General features: G+C 30.9%; 2 protein-coding genes across 4 annotated transcripts in view; one reads left to right on the forward strand and one right to left on the reverse strand.

Annotated features, from left to right (window-relative positions):
* Positions 1–14,018, reverse strand: LOC143080295 (upstream stimulatory factor 1-like). 2 transcript variants are annotated; one of them, XM_076256042.1, is made up of 9 exons: positions 13,852–14,018; positions 10,885–10,946; positions 10,371–10,478; positions 9,497–9,582; positions 8,593–8,752; positions 5,062–5,094; positions 4,330–4,470; positions 3,709–3,815; positions 1–954 (listed from the first exon to the last, which is right to left on the reverse strand). In XM_076256042.1, exons 1-9 carry the CDS (start codon positions 13,881–13,883, stop codon positions 736–738), a joined length of 948 nt encoding a protein of 315 aa, XP_076112157.1. In that variant the 5' UTR covers positions 13,884–14,018; the 3' UTR covers positions 1–735. The 2 variants fall into 2 exon arrangements, with proteins under 2 accessions (XP_076112157.1, XP_076112158.1); XM_076256043.1 differs by having other exon boundaries at positions 9,488–9,582; positions 13,852–14,017.
* LOC143080293 (signal recognition particle receptor subunit alpha-like) overlaps positions 14,007–23,888 on the forward strand; it is a 20,824-nt gene continuing 10,942 nt past the window's right edge. Inside the window, exons 1-9 of one of the 2 annotated variants that reach the window (XM_076256041.1) lie at positions 14,007–14,045; positions 16,884–16,967; positions 18,402–18,595; positions 19,706–19,821; positions 20,305–20,437; positions 21,143–21,323; positions 21,859–21,965; positions 22,352–22,470; positions 22,755–22,841. In XM_076256041.1, the coding sequence (XP_076112156.1) occupies positions 14,022–14,045; positions 16,884–16,967; positions 18,402–18,595; positions 19,706–19,821; positions 20,305–20,437; positions 21,143–21,323; positions 21,859–21,965; positions 22,352–22,470; positions 22,755–22,841 (1,045 nt within the window). In that variant the 5' untranslated portion in view covers positions 14,007–14,021. Of the gene's footprint in view, positions 14,046–14,233; positions 14,421–16,883; positions 16,968–18,401; positions 18,596–19,705; positions 19,822–20,304; positions 20,438–21,142; positions 21,324–21,858; positions 21,966–22,351; positions 22,471–22,754; positions 22,842–23,888 lie in introns of those variants that run through there. The other variant, XM_076256040.1, reaches the window with a different exon arrangement.

Consider the following 23,888-nt stretch of genomic DNA (forward strand, 5'->3'; position numbering starts at 1 on the left):
TTTTTTTTTATTTTTAACTTTTACTAAATAATATTGCATTTTGTTTCTCAAAAAAATAATTAAATAACCAGAAAACAAGAAATAAGTTATATAAGTACAATGTAATAACATATAAATAATTCAAAACATCTGATATGAATACCTAGACAGTGAGACCTGGCTAAACCGAATCCTGCATAAACTGAAAACCTGTATAAACCAAACATGTTGTTGTGAACCTGATAAAACCGAACATCGTCCAAAACTCCAAAAAATCTTAAGTCCCAAGGAGGTTTGGTTAAAACAGGTTTTACTATGGTACCTAGTCATGAGATTATAATGTCCCATTTTCTACATACAATTTTTCCTCTTCTGAAACACACAGGAATTAGAATCATTCCTTTCAAGAATGCTAGTGTCTACAAACATTGCATGAAATTTTGTCCATCAAAGCACTACATAATCTGCTAAAATGGCCATGCAACATGTAAGCCAGTGAAAAAGAACAATTTAGTTCCACCAACTAATATGATTGTAGAAGAGAACTAATTTCAGTGTATCCTTTTGTTTCTGCTCTGGAATTCAGCAACTACTGTGAAAAACCTCCTAAAGGGTTTGAAAACTATTTTCTAATGGTAATCAATAATGAATGGCCACCATATGTTACATTGTCTACTGAAAGGAAGTTCTGACACGCCCCCATTTTTGATTCTTTACAATCAAATGAGATAAAATGAGACATGCTATAATTAGGCACTATGATCCTGTTCCAGAAATGTCTGGTATGATACCATGCTGCTGTAATTGTGTCCGTAAAATTTGATTCTCACTTTTCAGTTCTTCACACTGTTGTCGGAGAAGTTCAAGATCTACTTGTAAACGTTCAGATTCTTTTAAATTTTCAGCCATTCTAGCATTTGATGTTCTTAATTCAGTTATATAATCACAAGCTTTTGATAAAATTCCTCCTTTACTCTGAAATTATAAAGACGCCATAAATAAATTTTCTGTCTGCTGAGTGATATTTTTCTCCAAAAAGTGACAACTGTTTGAAGAAGGCATCAAACAACAAAATTCATCAAAAGGTTTTATTAGCACACATCTCATGACATTTTTTTTAATTTTTTTTTGTGGGGTACATTTTGCTTATGTGGACTATTAGTTGTCTTATTGGCACTCATACCACATCTTCATACATGCATATCTATCTATGCCTTTTTTTTTCTTATTTTCTTATATTCATCATGTTGTCTGTTGATCTTTCTAATTATATACAAATGCAGTTTTGTTTCTTCTTGCATTCTTTTAATAAATCAGAAGATCAAGCCAAAGAAATATAGGACCAATATGTTGGTTTATTATGTTTTACTGTTAATGTATTTCATTTAAGGAGCGAATATCATTTGTCTGTGCAAGGTTTGTCAAATCTTAAACATTTCCAAGAGCCTGCAATGCAGTGAATGTTGTTGGTTCATGTCATTCATATTTGTGTTTTTGTAATTATTTTTGTTATTAATAAGGCAGACAATTTTCTCATATGAATTGTTCACATTTTTCATGTGTAGGCCTTTAATAGCTGATTATAAAGTATGGGTTTTCTCATTGTTAAGGCCAGTACAATTAACTATAATTGCTAACATCCACTTCATTTGGACTTTATAGGTAGATAGTTGTCTCATTGGCAATCATACCATGTTCTTTATTCTTATCATGAAGTTCTTGCTCCATTAGGAATGACATCAGTCATGTTACTTGAGGTGGTACATAACACTACAGGGAGATAACTCTCTAAAATCAACTGAACATTTTAACCACATTTTATTATTTAGGAAATATTAAGCTTCTAAATGATCAAAATAGGTGCTTTCCAAACTGGTATATACCCAATGAAATTTTCTTTCAAAGTGTGTGGTTCAAGTTTTTTGAAATTATTATATTTTTGTTCAATATGTTCAATGGTCAAAGAAAATATATTTCAAAACTTAATGAAAATTAAACGAGCCAAATTTTAGTGGAGGAGTTTGGTACCACCTTAATACCATTATTCATACTATTTTTCAAGTGACAACAGTGACATGCTGACAAACAAGTGCATTATCGTTGCATCATTAGCCAAACAAAATTGTGAATCTAATCAGCATGATCATGCAGTTACCAATATTTCACATTTTTTTGTTTGGCCTTATAACAATTATAAACATTCATTTAGTGGATTGCATAGGAGACAATACAAACAGTGAATTCATTTCAATTAGTCATCAACCAATTTTTGCGATTTTATAACGAGAAGAGAAAGATCTTGAAATCAGGTGAAAGAGTGAAGGTTAGGCTGGTTTAATATTGTTCATAGGATCAGATGGTGTATGGACATTCCCACAGGGATCTCCATGGCCTGTTTAACGATGGCGCTCCGCCATCGTTCCAATGTCTTGCGCCATCGTCAAATGACTCGCGCCATCTTTAAATTATCTTGCGCCATCGTTAAATTGTTTTCCGCCATCGTTCAAAACTTCATCGTTTTTTGTAGCACGACGCCATTTTTTTTTTATCAATTATAATCAAATGCATGTAATTGCATAACCCTTAGGCTTTTTATGTTATAATCCAATACAGTTCTAACGCCTGATGGATATCCTGATTAAGATCGATAATCACTTGTACCTGAGCTTGTACAGGTAGATCAACAAACCAGACAGGAGAATACTATCTGAGGATAGACGATCCATTTGTCGAATTAATCAACTAAGTTTCAGCAAATGATTATGATAATTTAGATTAAATAAATAAATTAATAATCCACAGTTACAAAAAAAACAGTTTAACAAGTCGAACACGTGCTTTATTTTGACTTACGCAATCAGCATCCCCCTTTTTTAAGAAGTACAAAATAAGACGCAAAACAGTAAATATTATTTCATCGCAAATAACTCGAGTACTGCTGTAAAGATAATTTAGAATTACTTTAAAAGTTAAAAAGTAAAAACTTAAATATTTCCTGTAAAGAAATATCGTATCGTTATTCCGAATTCATTTCGTATATTACAATCAAATTGATACATCCGCGTTTCCGGTTTCTATTTAGACTCGAAAGATGCATGTTGCACAGCATCAATTTGCCAGATAAAGTCATTAAAAACCTTTTCATTTGTCAACGTTTGCTTTACAAATCTCTTTAACCTTTTACATAACCCGTACGCATCGTTTTGTTGTTGCTGCAAATCAGCCATACCGGTAATGGGTTATAAATTTGACAGTGTCCATGAAAAATAAGCTCCACATCATATGATTTTTAACCCCCATAACAATTGCCAAAAATACAAGAAATCTACATGTGGACCTTCAGGACAGCTTTTGGTCATTCTCGACTAAGGGGGACCATGAAGACTTGGCATTTGAATGGTTAAAAACGGCAATAAATGAAAATATTGATACTTCTTATTCTATAATGAAAATTCAAATAAATATAATTTAAATAAGTAAGGAATTAGCATGTTCACCATTCCTTGTATCATTGTTGTATGGAGGGATAAAACACTTTCGATCGCGCTACACTGTACAGCGTAGATACGGCTTGTAATGGTGAAAGTTCCTCCATCGTTCAATTTTCATCCATGGAGATCCCTGTTCCCATATTAAAAAATCCTTCTCCTATAACGACAATTATTGGTAGTGATCAATTAAAATGTACTTATATTAAGTGCAAGATATTTGTAATAATTTTTTGCCTACTTTATTGGTTACCTGCCCTTGTTTAGTATGGTCTGAGGAACAGTCTGGTACAACTTTAGATAACTGAACTATCCAGTTATTTATTTTATCTCTCCTTCGTCGTTCAACTGAAATTTAAATATATAGATTAATTCATGAATATAAAATTATTCAACATTACACATTCTGTACTTATAAGTCAATGTAGGCTTCATGGTCCTTAGTGTAATAATTCAGTATGAAAGGTTCTTACATTTACTCATTTGTACTGTTGGCTGGTTTTTAATACACTGATCGGCTTGTTAATTTAACATGAAATTTCAGAAAACGAATGAATATATTAAAATTCAGTGGCAAATAAGGGAACATTCAGAAAGAACTTTTAATGCTATATGAATGTGAATTCTGCTTTCTACTAGACAGACATGCTGAGCAAAGATTTTGAACATACTAGTTCAGAAGGTAATGGCCCCAAGAAAGATATACATGTTACCTTACCAGGACATATTATTTTGACTCCGAGCCGATCAGTCTTTGCTATTACCCCTAAAGCTGCTTGCTTAGCTGGAAAAGTCTGTTATATATAAGTGAATATATATTTCATTTTTATAGTAAAATGTAAAAAATGCCATCAAAACAAACCTTCATTATGTGTTGCCCTCCTTCTATCATCTCTCCCTGACCTTGCCCCTTCAACTTTAGGTGTGGCAAATCCTGTGCGAGGTGCAATATTTCTCTGTCCTTGAAGAACTTCTTGTGGTGACATCATCACATAAAACTGACCTATCATTGATATTATGTATACAAGATTAAAGCTAGATACCAGAAGTTATCAATTTATTTCTAAGAAATAAAATTTAAATCTTGCAAAAACATTTTTATGCTTCTTTGTTATGGGTGAGGAAACTGCTATCCTGGCATTTTTATAAAATTATTTCATGCTTATATATACCAAATTTCACTCCTTTATTCACAAAAATTCTACTAATTAGAAAACTTACATACCGCAATGAAAATTTCTACAGATGAGTTCAGCAAGTCCCAGTTTCAAAATAATCAATGTCAATCTCATCATTTCAACTCTTAACAAAATGAACTTAATCAAATCAAATTTATAATTTTCAGATTTTTGATTAAGCAAAGGTGTAGAAATGGTCAGACAAGTCTAGTTTTCGCAATTCTAGGATGCATCTTTATAGAGATCTGTTCATAGTATATTTTTCATTTTATCTTAAATTCGGTATCAGCCCTTTTTATCCCTGGATGCTTCATGCTGCAAGCATATAGATACATGCTCTTTTCTTTTAACGAACGTAGTTCTTAGATTATACTTTTCCTTTTCTTTTTACTACAAATAATTTTTTATTGTCTTACCTTGACCAAGGGATCCATCCTGTGCCCATCCTCCTATAAAGATAAATTACACCCTTATAATACTCTGAACATGCTCAATCATAAAAAATTTCAACCAGATGCTCCACAGGGTGCAGCTTTATACGACCGCAGAGCTTGAACCCTGAACGGTTGGGGCAAGTATGGACACAACATTCAAGCTTGATTCAGCTCTAAATTTGGATTGTGATTAAATAGTTGACACAGCATAGGTTTCTAATACAGAATGAATGTGGTTTAATGAACTTAAAAAAATTTTTTTTTGTCTTTGAGCAATTCACTATGCTGTTGTATATTAATCCTCTCAAAAAAATGTTTGAAGAAATTTTTTTTTTATTTATGAAATCTGAAATGAGAAAAATTTAACCCCCTTCCCCCCAATTTTTTTTCACATCCCCCTTTCCCTTATTCCAAAACTGATCTCAATTCAAATTTCTAATGGAGTTTGCAACAATAACTACTCATTTAAATACATCATAAAATATAAAAATGTAAAAAAGTGATTTTTATCCCTGAATGGTAAAGATTGTTTTAATTTATCTGTTAGTTGGTAGTAAAAGTGAATATACATTGTATATTGTGTAAAACAATGATTTAAGTTGATTCAACTACTATTCTGGACAAAGAAAGATAACTCTAATTGAAAATTTCTTGCTAATGCGCATTATTGTGCAATTAGATATTTCTTGCTATTGCGCAATACTGTGCAATTGAAAATACTTGCTATTGCACAATACTGTGCAATTGAAGATTTCTTGCTATTGCACAATACTGTGCAATTGAACATTTTTTGCTATTGCACAATACTGTGCAATTGAAGATTTCTTCCTATTGCTGAATACTGTGCAATTGAAAATTTCTTGCTATTGCACAATACTTAATATAATAATTTTGGATCCTGATTTGAACCAACTTGAAAACTGGGCCCATAATCAAATATCTAAGTACATGATTAAATTCAGCATATCAAAAAAGCCAAAAAAATCAATTTTTATTCAAATCAAACTTAGTTTAATTTTGGACCCTTTGGTATTTAATGTAGACCAATTTGAAAACGGGACTCAAAATTAAGAATCTACATACACAGTTAGATTTGGCATATCAAAGAACCCCAATTATTCAATTTTTGATGGAATCAAACAAAGTTTAATTTTGGACCCCGATTTGGACCAACTTGAAAACTGAGCCAATAATCAAAAATTTAAGTACATTTTTAGATTCAGCATATCAAAGAACCCCAAGGATTCAATTTTTGTTAAAATCAAACTAAGTTTAATTTTGGACCCTTTGGACCTTAATGTAGACCAATTTGAAAACCGGACCAAAAATTAAGAATCTACATACACAGTTAGATTCGGCATATCAAAGAACCCCAATTATTCAATTTTTGATGAAATCAAACAAAGTTTAATTTTGGACCCTTTGTGCCCCTTATTCCTAAACTGTTGGGACCAAAACTCCAAAAATCAATCTCAACCTTCCTTTTATGATCATAAACCTTGTGTTTAAATTTCATAGATTTCTATTTACTTTTACTAAAGTTATGGTGCAAAAAACAAGAAAATGCTTATTTGGGCCCCTTATTCCTAAACTGTTGGGACCAAAACTCCCAAAATCAATCCCAACCTTCCTTTTATGGTCATAAACCTTGTGTTTAAATTTCATAGATTTCTATTTACTTATACTAAAGTTATGGTGCGAAAACCAAGAAAATGCTTATTTGGGCCCCTTTTTGGCCCCTTATTCCTAAACTGTTGGGACCTCAACTCCCAAAATCAATCCCAACCTTTCTTTTGTAGTCATTAACCTTGTGTCTAAATTTCAATGATTTCTATTTACTTATACTAAAGTTATAGTGCGAAAACCAAAAGTATTTGGACAACGACAACGACGCTGACACCAACGCGATACCAATATACGACCAAAAAATTTTCAATTTTTGCGGTCATATAAAAACAATTGATTTCAAATAGATTTATGAATACATACACATTTCTAAACAAATTATCAAGACATGAGAACCAATATAATCAAAGAGCTGATAGCTCTGAGGTGGAAGAAGGTGAATAAAAGGTAATTTGAATTACAATAATAGCAGCCCCACTAACCCAGGCTGCTTTGTTCCATTTATTGTTTTTGAGATACGGAGAGACATATGAACCCCCCTTTTTTTCTTCAAAAAAACTAAATATCACTAAAATAAAATTTTGAATCAAAACCAAAAAGTGTACAGATCTTTAGATTAATATAACAAAGAAGTGTGTAAAGTTTTAAGCAATAATCATAAATTGTTTTTGAGATACGGCCTGACATGTAAAATAACCCTCCCCTTTTTTACAAAATACTAAATAACTGAAAATTTATTTAAATAAATCAAATGTCCTGAAATATTTATGTGAATTATTATCTTCCATCCATAGTTTGTCTTTACTTGTTTAGTAAACAAATTAATATCCATTTAAACCATTATTTACATTTTAACACAGGTAAACTAATTTGGCTATAAATAGATCAAAGCATGTCTGTGTAGAATCTCTAATCTAAAATCGTAATTGTTATAATTTTATTTCTTTGAATAATCAAATTTAAATTTATGAAAATAATCATGATTGATAAAATAGTATTGCATAAAGTTTACGTTTTCGGAAGACTATTTATGTTTAGGTCATGATTCTAGAGGCTTCTTCATATATTTGTAAACAAACCAATATGGCCACCACACGTGATTACCTTTGCACATTTGAAACAAATATTTCTGACAAAAGTCAGATTTCCCTTGTCAAAAGGGATTTATATTTATATTGCAATAAACTATTGAGAAGGAGGTACATTCAGTTTAGATTATATTTCTTATTCTATGAGCATTTAGAGTGTAATCAAAATTCTCCCAACAGCAACGTACTGCTCTTGTCAACTGAGTCTTGAATAATTTTATAAATAGATTCAAACCATTGAAGCAGAAGGGCATCTAATTCATATGACAAAGGAAAACAATGAATAAAGACAACAATTTAATAAGAAATAGATCCTTTCTATTTATTAAAAACAAAATCTTTTGTCTGCAAATTCGTAACTTCAAGGGCGAACATGTAAACAGGGCGAGTTGTTCCGATACCAAATTCACGCATGCGTACTTCAAATATCTACAGTAAAAACATCCGGTTACAAGTAAACAAATAACGTTCATGTAGATGAGATGAAATCTAATAATTTACATAAATAAAAGGGTACATATTAACGATAGTGATTGTTTTTCAATCCTAATTTACAAATTAAATGATTCAGATGCTTAATCATGTGTAAAAATCGGTGTCAGGAATCAGAAGTTGTTATGAAATTATAATACACAGAAACGAATGCGGCATACGGAGAATTCAATGATTTTAAAGTCGGCACCATTGGCCTTCAGAAGACTTGAAGTCTTCTTCCACCAAAAACCCATTTAAATTCTGTAAAAGAAGAAGCTGTAGCGGATGAAGATAAATTCAGTCCATCAAGAATACAATCTCTCACCTGCAGTAGTGACCTGTCCAGCCATGCCTGCTGTTGAGATGACCTCAGGTTGTGAAGCTTCAACACCTGTCCCGCTAACAGCAGGGAAATATGTAAACTTTGTATCTTGTCCTTCAAGTGTGGGACTCCCTCCATTACTAAATGGACTTTGTATGACTGCCTAATAAAATATAAAAGCTTAGATCTGAATTATTTATTTACAAAAAATGTACAATAAAATCATAATATAATCAACAAACTTTTGATAGAGTTTTACAAGCAACACTGAACTTTACTAACATTGTATTTCATCATTATAAACATGTTTAAGAGTCTTTAATGAAAACAATGACAAAAAGACAGAAAATTGCTGATACGTCTGAACTACAAGACGATGTATATAAAAAAGATTTGCTTTTTAATACATATACTTTTTTTCCAAAGATTTGTTTCCCCCCAGTTGTAATTCATATCATGGCATCTTATTTAGTGTCAAATGTGTCTATATCTTCTGCTTTATCAGAATTTTAACAAGACTCCAGAATTTTATCATAATATTATAATCTGTGAATGTAATTGTATAATTTTAAGTCAGTAATCAGATGTTCAGTAGTTTTCTTTTGTTTATAATGTGGTTCATAAGTGTTTCATAAATTGTGACTTGGATGGAGAGTTGTCTCATTGGCACTAATATGATACCACATCTTCTTATTTCAATATCACTGTTTTCCAATCCATGTTCATATCTATAATGAAATGAAAATTTGTGATTCAAAATATAGCTAGAATTCATGACAAGTAAAACTTCAGATAGTCACTGAATTAACTAGATCTTTCTCCAAAAAATTAAGAAAAACTTTAGATCTCTGAAATGTGGGTTACCACTTTGTTTTAGGTGTGCTGTCCCAATTTTTACCTGAGTTACCTGTGGGAAAGCATTACTTGCAACAACTTGTGCTGTCGTCTCATTGCCATCACCAGCTACCTGTACTACTCTGTAAGTTACCTGACCTGAAAAATACAAAAAATCTTATCATATCCTTGAATGATTTCATCTTTCACAAACATGACATTATTTTGCTTCCTCAAGTATTTACATGAAAGAAGAATTTCAACACTACCATTTAAGATGAAATCCTGAAGGAAATGTAAATATAATTTATTTAAGTACCAGGATTTATAAGTAAAACCTTGCGTGGGATATTCAGGATGTTCATGACAATCCAATTCATTATCATATGACTAGTTTGGTTTATCATATTTATAAGTATTGGTTCCTCTCCTAATACATTTGGCCATTTGCAATTCTTTTTTTCTCCCTTTCATCAAATACAATATATATATCATGATCATACTCTAGCACAAAAAAAAAACAAAATAAGTAGCCATGGAATAGGAATACAATGTATAAGAAGTGAACTTTTTTTTACAAAATCATACACATGAGGGAGATTAATCATGTTAATCCAAAATTAACACAAGATGGTTCTATGTTGATAGACATTGTAACAATTTTTTTTAATCAACCTAGTGTTCACAGTTTTTTTTTTTAGTTTGTAAACTGGTTTTATGTATTATAATTTCACTACCTAAACATGCTTATTTTATTATTTTTTCCTAGAGGTTAATCTGGTTGTCAAATGACAGATTCTTTTTTAACTTTTAAATAAATCGATAAAGTAGAATTCTGATGTATGTGTAAAGTGTTTCACTTAGAATTAGACTGCTACATGTACATGTACATGTAATATCATTAACCATGTGACAACAATCTGTTACTTATTATTGTTTATGTTTACCTTGCCCTGTATCAGCCCTAAGCTGATACTGAATGTTTGGATCCAGAGCTAGAGCTTGTCCTCCAACTGTTTGTACATTTGCTATTGTTGCATGTTCTTCATGATCTCCTGTTTAACATAAAACAATTTAATAATTAAACAAATCTTATGTATATTAGTAAGATATACAAATGTAATGTATGTATAATCATTTGCAGTTAGAAGTGATTGCTCAGATGGCTAAAGATAAACACTGTTGATTGTTCCTGAACTAATCTCTTTTTTTTTCAGTGACTTGAAATTATTGATGCAAGACGAGATGCCTTTCCAAAGTTAAAACTGAAAAATGTATATTCAAAAGTGACTGAAATTAATTGCTTCATCATGGTCATTTTGAAAATATCCTTGAATTCACAGGACATGTCAGTAGAACCAATAATTTTTGAAGTACATGTATTGTAAAAGATCACAAGAAGTATTTCTTTGGTGATTTCGCATGTGCATGATGTGTACAATTGTATATAAATATAAATACCTGGGTCATGGTGTGTTAAAGTGACATCATCTGAGTTGTTGGAATCATGATTCTTTTGTTCACTGCAATAAACAAATAAAATTAGAACAATGTTGCATTTTTCTCTATTGTTGTGGATGTATAGGAAGCACACTGCAATACTCACTACTTGTTCAACCTTTCTATTCTCATCAAATGAACATGAGAGAATACCAAAAGATGTTGAAAAAAATATGCCATGAAGACTTTCTCACAAAAGAAAAGGCACCAAATATTGACTATATTTAGGTCTTACAAGTATAGTGACAATTTAACATCATTAAATTACTTGAAATACAAAATGAAACATGATTGACTGATTGTTGGTTGCCTAAATATTCAGCGTGGCAAAATTTCAAGAGTTTTTAGAAGGATGATATTACGTGAGACTAGCTCAAAGCTTTTTATCAGCTGATGTACAATGTAAGGTCATGGCTTCTTGCAATCTAATACATTTAATTCAACATTAATTTGCAATGTTAATTTGAAGTCATACAGCTACAATGTATTTATAAAAGACTAATAGAAAAAACAGATTCCAATTAAGACTCATACCACAATTCTGATATGGATGGAAATTGTAGAAAGGAATATTCAATGTCAGAACTGTAAATGGTGCAACTACAATTGCATACAACATGTACAAAGGGAGATAACTCCAATTCTAAATGAAAAATTTACAGTACTAAGGTGGCAGGTACCAGTTTTGGTGTACCAGAACATGTGTCCCACCAGAAATTTTGTTATAGTTAAGCATTGAGGTATATAATTGCATCATGTGGACTGAACAAATAAATGTAAATTTTAGGCTATTGTACTACACAAGTAAGTAGTTGCATACACAGGTTGGGGATTTCACATATGCATATGGGTCCAATCAGAAGTCAAAATTGTGGTCTCCTCACTTGACGGCATCCAAACAATGTGGGGAAAACATTCAGTTTTATGTAAACAAAAATATCTTGAGATTTTGATGGTAAGGATAGGTTTCGGACAAGACTCTAATTCACTGAATATCCTTTATCTCTTGATTTTTTTTTTTAAATTCATGTCGGCTTTTAGCAGGATTCTGCAGGTGAGAATTAGATTGGTATCAGAGCATCACATTTTTTGCCTGATTTGCAATTGCAATGCATTTATAGATTTAAAAATCTCCATGCTGAACAGACATCCAAATTTAAAGGTTTTCTATATATTTACATAAGCACCACACATCTTAGTTTCTTGAAACCATACATTTTATTTGTATATAAGCTTGAATGAATTTTCAAGAAAATAAAATCATAAATCCATGAAATTCTAAAGATTTATTGTAAAATAACTGGTTTCTGCCACCTAAAACAATACTTGGTCCACTTCTTTTTTCTAGACTCAAATTTTGGTAGATTTTAATGACCCAAACAAGATACAAGCTTTTATACATTTTTATTTATAAGTTGAGTGAAAGTATTATCCTACAAAATGTACATGTATGAGGGAGGGTTCCGATTCAAAAAAGAGAATTAAACCTGAACAGAACAAAAAAGAAGAATGACCAAGTTAACAATGACATCATTGATGTTTGACAGACAACACATGTTTGTACTAGATTCATGCACCATGCAAAACTAATGTAATGGTCTTAACAAGTATGGTTTATATACAATGTATACATGTACATTATTTTTTACTTTATATTAATAGCTGAGTATATATTTCATTAAAAGGGTGTTCAGAATAGTGTGCTAAATGCACTGTTTTGTGTATCTCAAAAGTAGCTATATAGAGACAAAGTCTGGAAAATTGAAAAATATCTAGTCAATTACATAATGGTTCTGAATTTTTTGGTACCTCCAAAAAGTGTGGAAATCACTTTCATATCTATTCACAAATTGTACAATATTCTATGTAAGATATAACTTACACAATCATACATGTATGTAAGATTTCAAAATATTTAGGTAGTTGATTTTTTAAATCTGCTTACAATGTATTACACCGTTTGTAGTACTGTACTGTTAAATAAGAAAATTTTGATTTCTGAAGAGCAAGAATTCCCTTCACACAAAAATTTCTTTTAATGTGTCTACTCAAAGATGTTATACCCAATAATGGGTATAACATCTATGGTCTACTATTCTATTACAAAATCCCAATTAATAGATTTTTATATTCAACATTTTAAGCATATATTGTTTATATATTACTTGATAGTTTGTACCATCATTACCATATAAAAACATGTTGGCAAAATGGTTGGTGTATTATTTACATAAGTTATAGCCAACCATTGCTAGCCAGTAGGTGTATGCTGTAATTTATCATTAAGTACCAAATTGTCCAATATTAATAGAGTAAAAATGGGAAAGGCCTTTTTAATTTCTTTTTGATAAAATTTTATGAGAAATTTTCAATTTTTATTGAAAAACAACCATTAAAGAGTTCATAATCCTAAAATTTGATATCTTACCTTTTCCACATTAATTTAATCATAAGCCATATAGTACAAAAGGAATAACAATTTGAAAGGCAGTGTTTTTATAAATAATATGAATGTCATGATGAATCAGAATGTTGGAAAATTTTCATTTTTTTTTTTAGATTTAATATAATTGACTCACAGGTTTATTGGGTAAATTAAGTCTTAATGACACTTTAAAATTTTAATCTGTAACCTACATTAATACAAGGATGCACAATTATTGTAAGGATAAATGTAGCCGGTTCAGTTGGTTGAAGAAAAAAATATAATAAAAAGTTACAACTGCACTTCATTGTTACATGTAATAATCAGTCATTTGCTTTACCGATCTTTATTTTCGATTAAACTATAGTATATAATTTTTAATGCAAAATTTAGACAGAAGTACACATAATTTTTACTTCAGTGTCGCATTGCAAAATTGTCATGCAAGCAATCATTGGTCTTTTTCGTGCACTATTGTTGAAATTCCGAATAATTGAACCGACCTTGCTTCCAGTGCTTGATCTAGCATATCCATGTGACTTTTTGACGATCGTTTGAATTTGCCAGGAATACAGCAAAAGTTGATCACGGGGCCAAACAACAGGTCATGTGAGATGCGAATTGAACATGTGACAAAAATGGCCGTTCTTGCTGAAAAAGTGTGCGGAGAAATATGTCTAAGAGTGCTTTATTCACCGTAGGTAAATTGCCTTTAGTCTGCTTTATTGTTATGTATAAAGTTTCTAAATTGCTAATTTGTGTTAAAACAAAGGTGATACAATTATAATTTACATCAATGACAAAATTACAAAGACCTTTATCTTACAACATTTTTTTAGCGCGCAGTCTTATTGAGAAAACAGAATCGGGAATTCCCGATGATTTTCGATAGTTGTCGGCAAAGTTCTATTTCCGGCGGTCGTTGAGACACACACATATTTGAGACACTTTCAAGATGTTAGACTTTTTTACGATATTCAGTAAAGGTGGGATTGTTCTTTGGTGCTTTCAGGGAACATCTCAACTGTTTACACCAGCAGTTAACTCTCTAATTAAGACTGTAATACTTCAGGTGAGAAAAATACAGAAAAGTAACGTAGTAAAAATTATACTACACGTGATGTGACGTGGGATGTAAACATATGGAAATCGTTAAATTTAATTCTTGGTTGTGTTATTAAAACCTCAAATATTACTCACCTGTTACATGACTTGACCATTTTAATAATTTATTTGATAATCTTATAAGTTAAAGGTGGTGATAATATTTCTTGTCTTCAATGACTTCATACTTCATAGTTTAAACATACATTTGTTCTCAGGCGCGGATCCAGGGAAGGGGGGAGGGGGTGTTCTGCGGGTTGGAACCCCCTTTTTTTTGGCCAATCAATGCATTTTGTTATGATATTGTAATTATTGTATTTATTTATGTTGGCCTGATTTGTGTTGTGTGGTCTGATAGTTGTTTACAGAATAATCTTAGAACTGTGCAGTTTAGAAATCACTGGAACAATTACAGAATGATTGGAACTTTCCAGAATGATCCTAATAAAAGATGCGTTATATAAATTTCTACATTTTACTAGAAACTTCCGTTGTAACTTTCTAGGACGTTCCATTATAGACTGTTCTAGAATTTTCCATGACAACTATATATATACAGACACTAAAGTTAAACACACACTTAGACTTAGACATCGATAGACATTAATATTCATAGCATTTGGATTGACACTTTTATTCTACAAACAACATCATACTGGATTGCAACCGTAGTAGTGAACGTAATATTCAGATTGGATTCCGAAAGATATCCGGATACAGATAAAACAAAAAATTGAACCCCTATTGTTTTCAGAAACCTACAGGAACAGTATTATTTTACAATAATAAATAATGCCATCTTAAGATTAATCAGTAGAAACAAACAACACATTATGTTTTCCACTTTGGAAAGAAAAAAATCACTTCCTTTCAGCAAAAAAATATAATTAATTTTCCCTTCCCAATTCTGAAAAAAAACAACAAAAAAAAACGATTTTCCCTTCCCTTCTAACAGTCTAAAACACAGTCTGCACCAAAAACTTTTTCAACTTCTAGTCCGAAGACCAATATTCTGACATTTTTCTTATTGGGCCAAACAAAGTTTTGCAAAAGCTTACTAGTCCGAATGAAATTTTACTAGTCTGGGGCATCGGACTAGTGGCTTACCGTGCAGACTGAAAACAAATATTATTTTTCACTTCCCTTTTTTGACATTTTTTTCTTTTAAAAAAAAATAGAGAATAATAACAATTTGTTACATAAAAATAATCATCTTGGCATCTTTCAGTTGTTTTACTCTCTGTCAACAGAATTTGTTTTTCAAAACAACTTTAAAAATTTGTGTATGCTGAACCAGACTTTTAAAAACCTCTGTTACAAGACGAGATACATCATGGAAAATAATTTACACTCGATTAAAATACGAATAAGATTACAGAATATTGTCTCATCTTTCCAAACCACTTTTCTCTTAAAGCTATGAGATATGACAACACATGTTTTTATGAACCGCACTATTTATAGACTCTCCATTTTGTCAATATCGGGTTCTATTTTTAATGGAAGTGGACTTTTGTTTTGTCAACCTAGATACTGCAGTACAGCCTTTCAACGAAAAGAAATAAAACCCGTAGCACTGCAGACTCCTTATAGTGTCTAAAATGATGATAAAAGACTCTGCTTCAATCGGTAACGAAAGGTTGACTGTCAAACGGCAGCGAGAAATAATAATTTACAGTCGTGCACCTGATGACGACAATCAAAGTCTCGATTTCAAGTTGTTTTACAAATATGCTTCTCACCACTCCAAAATTTACGTTCATACATTACTTTTGTACAAGTTAAACGACTTTCATGACGCTAGGTTAAGTTTTCTAAATGTTTCAAACCGAAATGAAACTCCTGACCACGATTGTTTATGATTCCCCCATTTTGTTTTTCACGAGGTTTTTTTTCTCAACAATCTTTGAAAAAACCTATTTTGACAGCGTTTTTACATCCTATACTAAAATATAGAATGCATTTGATGTTTATCATAACATCTATCATTGTCTATGGAGCAACTGCACCAAGAAACATGTCTAAACGTTTTTTTTTTATACTGTTTGCACTGTGACCGTCTAAAAATAGAAATCTATGTATCCTTAAGGATAATTTCGCCCTCAGCTCCGTGGTGCCAAAAGGACAATTTCGGCTCCCGCTCGAGGGTGCCAAAAGGATAATTTCGGTACGAAAGGGTTCACACCAACTTGTCCAACTTTATTACTAATCCCACAAATGAAAATGTGTTATATTCGGTTGAACATAAGTCTGTCAACTAGCCCAACTAATAAAATGAAGTTAAATCCCACTGTGTAAGTTAAATCCCACTAAATAAAGGTCTAGACAAAAAAAATTGTGTCTGTTTACTATGGTCAGTATGGATCCTAAACAGGCTGATTTCAATAATAATGTATCCGGTTTATTTTACAATAACGGATTCTATTTTCAGGAAAGAACTGGGAATAATGCATTTACACATGAAGCTTTACAGTTGAAGTATAAGCTTGATAATGAATTTGAATTGGTTTTTGTGGTAAGTTTTATTATTATTATTATCAATTATCATGATTATAAAAGGAGATGTGAGTAATTCAAGTATAAGTCAATGAGACAAAAAAATATATATGTAGGTTAATAACATATCAAATCAATTTTAAAAGACAAGTGACTAGATACATTGTATAAGAAGATGTATTATATTTGAGTGCCAATGAGACAACTCTCCATCCAAGTCATCATTTGTTAAAAGAAAACAGTTTAAACCATTACAGGTCAAAGTACAGCCTTCAACACAGAACCTTGGCTCACACTGAAAAGAAAGCTATAAAGACTCCAAATCGTGCAAATATGACTAGTATAAAACCATTCAAACAGGAAAATCAACTGTCTAATCTATATATAAAAAACAGTAACCAGAATCACTTATGAACCACATCAACAAACAACAACTTCTGAACAATAGGTTCCTGACTTGGGACTTGACAGTTTAAATAACCAAATTGTCCAGAATCTAAAAAACTTGTGCATAATTTCAAGGTCTATATAAGACCTGCCCATGGTGGTGTAACTCCTGCCATCATGACAAATCCTTAAACGACAAGACATTAAGATAACCATAAGACAATCAATCATATGGTTCCTGACTTAGGATATGAAGTGGGATAGTCGATTATAGTAAAATTACTTTTCTTTGCACTAAACCTTTGTATTTTAATCTGGATAAGGGGAATAAGGAAAAATACAAGAAAAACCAACAATAACAAACTTAATCAGTAACAAACAGGATTACTGGTACTTTGTCTATGAAACAGGAACCTAAAGAATATCAAAGTCTGAGACAAAACATTACACAAATAATAGGCAAAAAAATGGATCTATACAAGTAACTGGATTGTCAAGCAATAGACATACAATGCACAAAGTGTTTAACCAGCGCCCACAAACATTGACAAAATCAAAATGTATGACTATCTCTAAATCATCTGGAATCTTTATAATAAATAATGAATGAAGAGACATCCCAAGTGTTTATGAGAAATTTACAGCTGTTGTCCTAATGCTAACAAGTTTTAAATGCTTGGTTAGCTTGTTAGCTTTATTTGTATTAAAGCTTGCCCAAGCATTGAAATTACATGTAAGATTGATATCTGCAAACAATATAAGTAGGTTCAATTACACTAATATATATGTCCAATCAAATTTAAATATTATGTAAACAAGTTTAACTCCACAATTTTATATTGTTTTCAGATGTCAATCTTTTAAATTTCAAAGCTTGAGCAAACATTGATACAAACAAAACAATGAAACATACCCAACCTTTAACTTACTAGCATTATGATAACAGCTGTAATGTTTAAATGTCTTCAACAGGAGTGTTGTATTCAACAATTTTATGATTAAATATTTAAATATTTTAAATGTTGTCCATTCATCTGTCATGTCTGTGTTATATTTTATAATTTAGGTGGCTTATCAAAAGATATTACAGCTGTCTTACATAGATAAATTCTTGACAGACATACAGATGGAATTCAGAAATAAGTACAAGGATTGTCTTACTGATGGTTTAGCGTGTGGCACCTTTAATTTTAAGGGATCATTTGACGAGATTTTGAGATTTAATGAAGAAGAAAGCAGAGCCATCGCCAAGTCTCAGAAGTAAGTTTTAAAAAATGAATCTGGATATTTATAGCAGTTAACTGAACATTCATTAGGCCAAGATCCTGCTTTATAGAAATTTTGTCTGTCAGACTAGTCTGCTCTTAAAGGAGGATAATTTACCTAACCTAATAATGACTTCACAGTTCAGCTAGCAAGCAAATTAACCAAAAATATTACCTTTACCTACACACACATTGCATTTTGTTGTAACCTGATTTCTAACTAAGGAACATATGATGAACAAGAGATCCAACACTTACAGTCAATGATGACTTCTCTATCTGATGTTCTTTTAATATATGGAGATCATTGCTAATGAGACAACTCTCCACCAGAGACCAATTAAAAGAAGTTGTAAGCACGAAAATTATCAGTTAAAATGTCAGGTATACTTACAACAGGAATAAACTATTACTGAACTACATATATCTGTCATTTTATGATTTAAATCATGTACAATGTATTTGCAAATTTTGACAACTGTAGATTCATTTATGTTCATGGGTACCAACTTTTATGGATGGAGTAATAGATGTTTTGTTTTATGGTTATTGCAAACTCTGCATACAAGTCAAAGGAAATTTGAATATTATGTGGAACCTTTAAATCATGGTTTACTGATACCATCAAAATCCATGAAAATGAAAATCAACATTAGTATAGTTTGGTTTTGATTGTTATTGTCTTAACACTGCACCTTATTATTACTTTCTTGGAAGTCAAAAGATATTTAAGGAATGACTGTAATATTTTTTCTGTCTATGAAGAAATAACATAAAAAATTTGGTGCACACTGAATAACGCACGTAGCGGGTTATTTATTAGTGTGCACTGAATTTTTTAGGTTATTTCGAATAGACAGAAAAAATATTACATTCATTTCTTATAATTTAATTCTAAATTCCATTTTAAACCGTAGAAAACCATGAAAAAACGTTGATGACGTCACGGTCACATGACTAAATTATGTCTATGGGCTCATAACAAAATAACGTCATCCAATCAGAAGACGCGTTACATCCAAAATTAAATTATAATAATATAACATGTCAAATGTCACAAAGTTATTATCACGAATGATTAAACCAAGTTTATTTATTTGTTTAGGAAAATGAAAACTTTTGATGAATCTTTAAAATCTAAGAAGACTGTGTCATCAATGATAGAAAACAAAAAAGAAGAAAAGAAACCAGCTAAAGGAAAGGAAAATAAACCAGTCAAAGGTATATATAAATACATTGTGACCTACACATATGTATTCTCTTCTAAAGACCATACAAATAATAAGCAGGGAAAAAAAGAATAACACCTGTATTGTTAATTTATTTTGATTGGAAGAAATTAAAAAGTAAAATAACAAAAATACCTCATGTACCTAACTCCAAGGAAAATTCAAAGAGTTTTTGGTGGAGGTAGTTTGTGATGAAGTTGATATCCAATCAACTTAACATAGTACACATGTTCCCTATGCTATGATCTTTCTAATTTTAATGCCAAATAAGAGTTTTTACCCCTTTATTCAAGGTCCACTAAACATAGAAAATGATAGTGTAGATGGGGCGTCCATGTACTTTGGACACATTCTTGTTATTTAGGAAATAGGTAATTTGAGTCTATGGTTACTAAAATGTTTGGTTGTTAATTATTGCAATTATTGTTATTGTGAACATTGCTGGAGTCTTGAATGCCTTTGAATATTATTTCAGAACAAGTTGTTAAAGAAACTGTGAAGAAAACTGAACAGACGGCTGCAGTCTTGGGTGAAATGGACGAACTAACTATACAGAAAAATCGAGAAAAGATGTTTGCTAAGATGTCAGGAAAAAAACCTGTAAAAACGTAAGTTAAGATAGCTGACTTTATTAATAGAGCAACTGATATATTGTTCACATTTCTATTAATAAAGGCTTTATTCGTGTATCATGAAATTTCTAACAAAGAAAATGGAATAACAACAAATAAAAGTTTATTCTTATTAAATTTTCATTTTGAAGACAGAATCTATAATATTGAAAAATCATATTGTAACTTTTGTATAGTCATATTGTTCAGTTAGTTTTTGGCTGAAGATTGCATGCAATGCATTCAAACTGCTTCCTTATGTAACTGGGTTGTTTCTGTATCTCCCAGGGGATAGTTTAAACAAAATAGTGCAGTATGGTGTACATTTCTTGGATCCTTTTCAGTCAATGAAATTCAATTTATTAATTATATGTTATACATGTACTCAGACATTTAAGTTACAATAGGCTATATATTTAAATAACTCAAATTGTCAAGAAAAATTGTTTTTGATAAAAATTTCACAAGGTATGCATTGTGTTTGAATCCTTTATCAAATTTTATTTAACTGCAAAACTACAAAGGAAGATAACTCCTATTTATATTTATAATTTGCCCAACTAAATACACATTCGATGTTTAATTAATAAAAATCACATTTTCAGATGAAAGGGAATCTTTACCCTTCAGTGCTCACAAGGAATTGGATTTTTAACTTTTGAGCACTATTATTCACAATTTGTTGTTATTTTCCCTCTTCAGAGCCAGTGCCAGTCCAAAAGCAGAAACTCCAAAGAAGAAAGGAAAACAAGCTACTAAATGGGAAATGGGAGGAACCAATAAAGATGCTGTGTCTCTTGATTATAGTTCTCTAAATGGATCAGGAGATGCTACTATTAATGGAAGTATGGAAGAGAAACATGGAACACCATCTGCTGAAGAAGTAAGTCTTCACAGTTTATGGGCATAGTATAAAAGGAAGAAATTTGTAGATTACAGGCCTATGAATATTTTTTTTATGCCACAAAGTGGACAGGTAATATAGTTTTACACTTATCTGTCATTCACTGTGAGAGTTGTCCATGTTGAGTAACCATTTTAATTCCAGTTTGGTTCTGCTTGGTTGATTTGTGCCGAAATTGCAGACCTTGGATTCTGAAAATTCTATGTCTGCATACAAGCCAGTAAAAAATTTAAATTCATGTTTCACCTGTACTCATAAAACACAAGAAAATCATTCAAGCAGATGAAAATCTGCCTTTTAATAAGGAAAAATGACAAGGACTCTTCTTTAAAAACTTTCTGAAGATTACGAGAAAATGGCTTAAATGTTGTCAAGATCCATTAAATTTCAATGTTGTAGAACAGAATTCTATGCTCCATTGTTCATTAAGTTGTACTCTGCTCTAATCTTTATGAAAATTACTATAAATCTCTTTTAGAAGATATGAAAAATTCATTTCATGTTATTTTTTTAGCAACGATGGGTAGGACAGATGAAAGGAGGGTTGAGAGATTTAGATGAAGATGAAAGTGAAGATGAAGAAGTAGAAGAAGAGAAAGGAGTTCAGGAGTCAGTCAAGAGGTAAAAAATCAATGGGAAACATTTTAATTGCATGACCTTCAGAGGTTACTTTTATTGATTAAAAAATAAACAATTGTTCAGAGCTCAGAATTTGATTGATTGACATTGACATTTGTAACTTTTATATTAAACAGCAAACAAAAATATTATTGATAATACTCCATGGTTAATTCCAAACAGCTTGTCAATCTGATTTTTCAAAAACTCTCAAAATAGACACCAGAAAAAAGTATGTTGAATTCATTTTTCATCTAACAAACAAGCAAGCCTGAATTTTGTACACATTCAAAGTTCTAAGTTGTAAACATGATTTATTGAACATTTATATATTAAAATGTTAATTGACACATTTGAATTTAATTCACATCTCCGTTTTATTTTTTAAGTGGCAAATCTAAGAAAAGTAGTGGAATGTTCAGTATGTTTAAGAACCTTGTTGGATCAAAGACCTTGACCAGAGAAGATTTACAACCTGCTTTAGAAAAGATGAAAGAACACATCATTGGTAAATATGTCATACAGTACTTAGAATATCCTTAAACATGATGAATGTAAATAATAACTGTTAAAGTTGTTATTTCAAATCAATATTTTCATTATTTTTTGCAATTTTACATAGTTCAGAAAATGGTACAATGGGAGAAAATACATAAATGAAGGACACATATAAAATGATAAAACCACTATAATACTTCTGAACATTGAATTTTAAGTTCAGTTTCATTCTCTCAACTTATTATATTATCAGAAAATTGATTTCTCATGTTTTGTTTTTTTTTTCTATTTCAGGAAAGAATGTTGCTGCAGATATTTCTGTTAAATTGTGTGATTCTGTGGCTGCTAAGTTGGAAGGCAAAGTTCTGGGAACCTTTTCAAGTAAGATGTGCTTAAATTTAGTTTAAAAAATAAAGAAAATTAATATGGGCTTTATTTATTTTTTCTTTAATAGTATGAGCGTTTTTCTCTTTTCTTAAAGAAGAGGGATGGTAATTCACATTATCTTAATTTAGAGTAATTTCTCGCAATTGGCTGATATTGTCCTAATAAATTTCAGTACAATTTTTTATTACATTAATTGAAATTATCTCCCTTATTTATTATGTCAATTGGAATTATTTCCCTTTTACCATTTACCTAAATGAAAAAAAATAAATTCTGAGTTGCTTTATAGACCTAATATTTTTGATTTTTATACGACCGCAAAAATTTTAATTGGGGTTCTTTGATATGCCGAATCTAACTATGTATGTAGATTCTTAATTTTTGGTCCCGTTTTCAAATTGGTCTACATTAAGGTCCAAAGGGTCCAAAATTAAACTTAGTTTGATTTTAACAAAAATTGAATCCTTGGGGTTCTTTGATATGCTGAATTTAAAAATGTACTTAGATTTTTAATTATTGGCCTAGTTTTCAAGTTGGTCCAAATAGGGGTCCAAAATTAAACTTTGTTTGATTTCATCAAAAATTGTATAAATGGGTTCTTTGATATGCCAAATCTAACTGTGTATGTAGATTCTTAATTTTTGGTCCAGTTTTCAAATTGGTCTACATTAAGGTCCAAAAGGTCCAAAATTAAACTAAGTTTGATTTTAACAAAAATTAAATTCTTGGGCTTATTTGATATGCTTTATCTAAATATGTACTTTGATTTTTGATTATGGGCCCAGTTTTCAAGTTGGTCCAAATGAGGATTCCATATCAAGTAATGTGCAATAGCAAGAAATTTTCAATTGCACAGTATTGGACAATAGCAAGAAATATCTAATTGCACAATATTGTGCAATAGCAATTAATTTTCAATTGGAGTTATCTTTCTTTGTATAGAATAGTAGTTGATAATATATGTTGGAAATTTGCCAGACATGACTATGATGTCATTTTCTATTTTTATTTGCCAATAACTTTATGTAAATAACTTCATTG

The sequence above is a fragment of the Mytilus galloprovincialis genome, chromosome 6 (genome assembly GCF_965363235.1).
Source record: "Mytilus galloprovincialis chromosome 6, xbMytGall1.hap1.1, whole genome shotgun sequence".
Classification (NCBI taxonomy): domain Eukaryota; kingdom Metazoa; phylum Mollusca; class Bivalvia; order Mytilida; family Mytilidae; genus Mytilus; species Mytilus galloprovincialis.

Excerpts from the sequence above, each read along its gene's own strand:
- LOC143080295 (XM_076256043.1), bottom strand. The coding sequence starts at position 13,883 with ATGGATATGCTAGATCAAGCACTGGAAGCAAG. Across the intron at positions 9,583-10,370 it reads TAGGGCTGATACAGGGCAAG|GTCAGGTAACTTACAGAGTA; the intron begins GTAAACATAAAC and ends TGTATTTTTCAG. Across the intron at positions 4,471-5,061 it reads GGATGGATCCCTTGGTCAAG|GTCAGTTTTATGTGATGATG; the intron begins GTAAGACAATAA and ends TATCAATGATAG.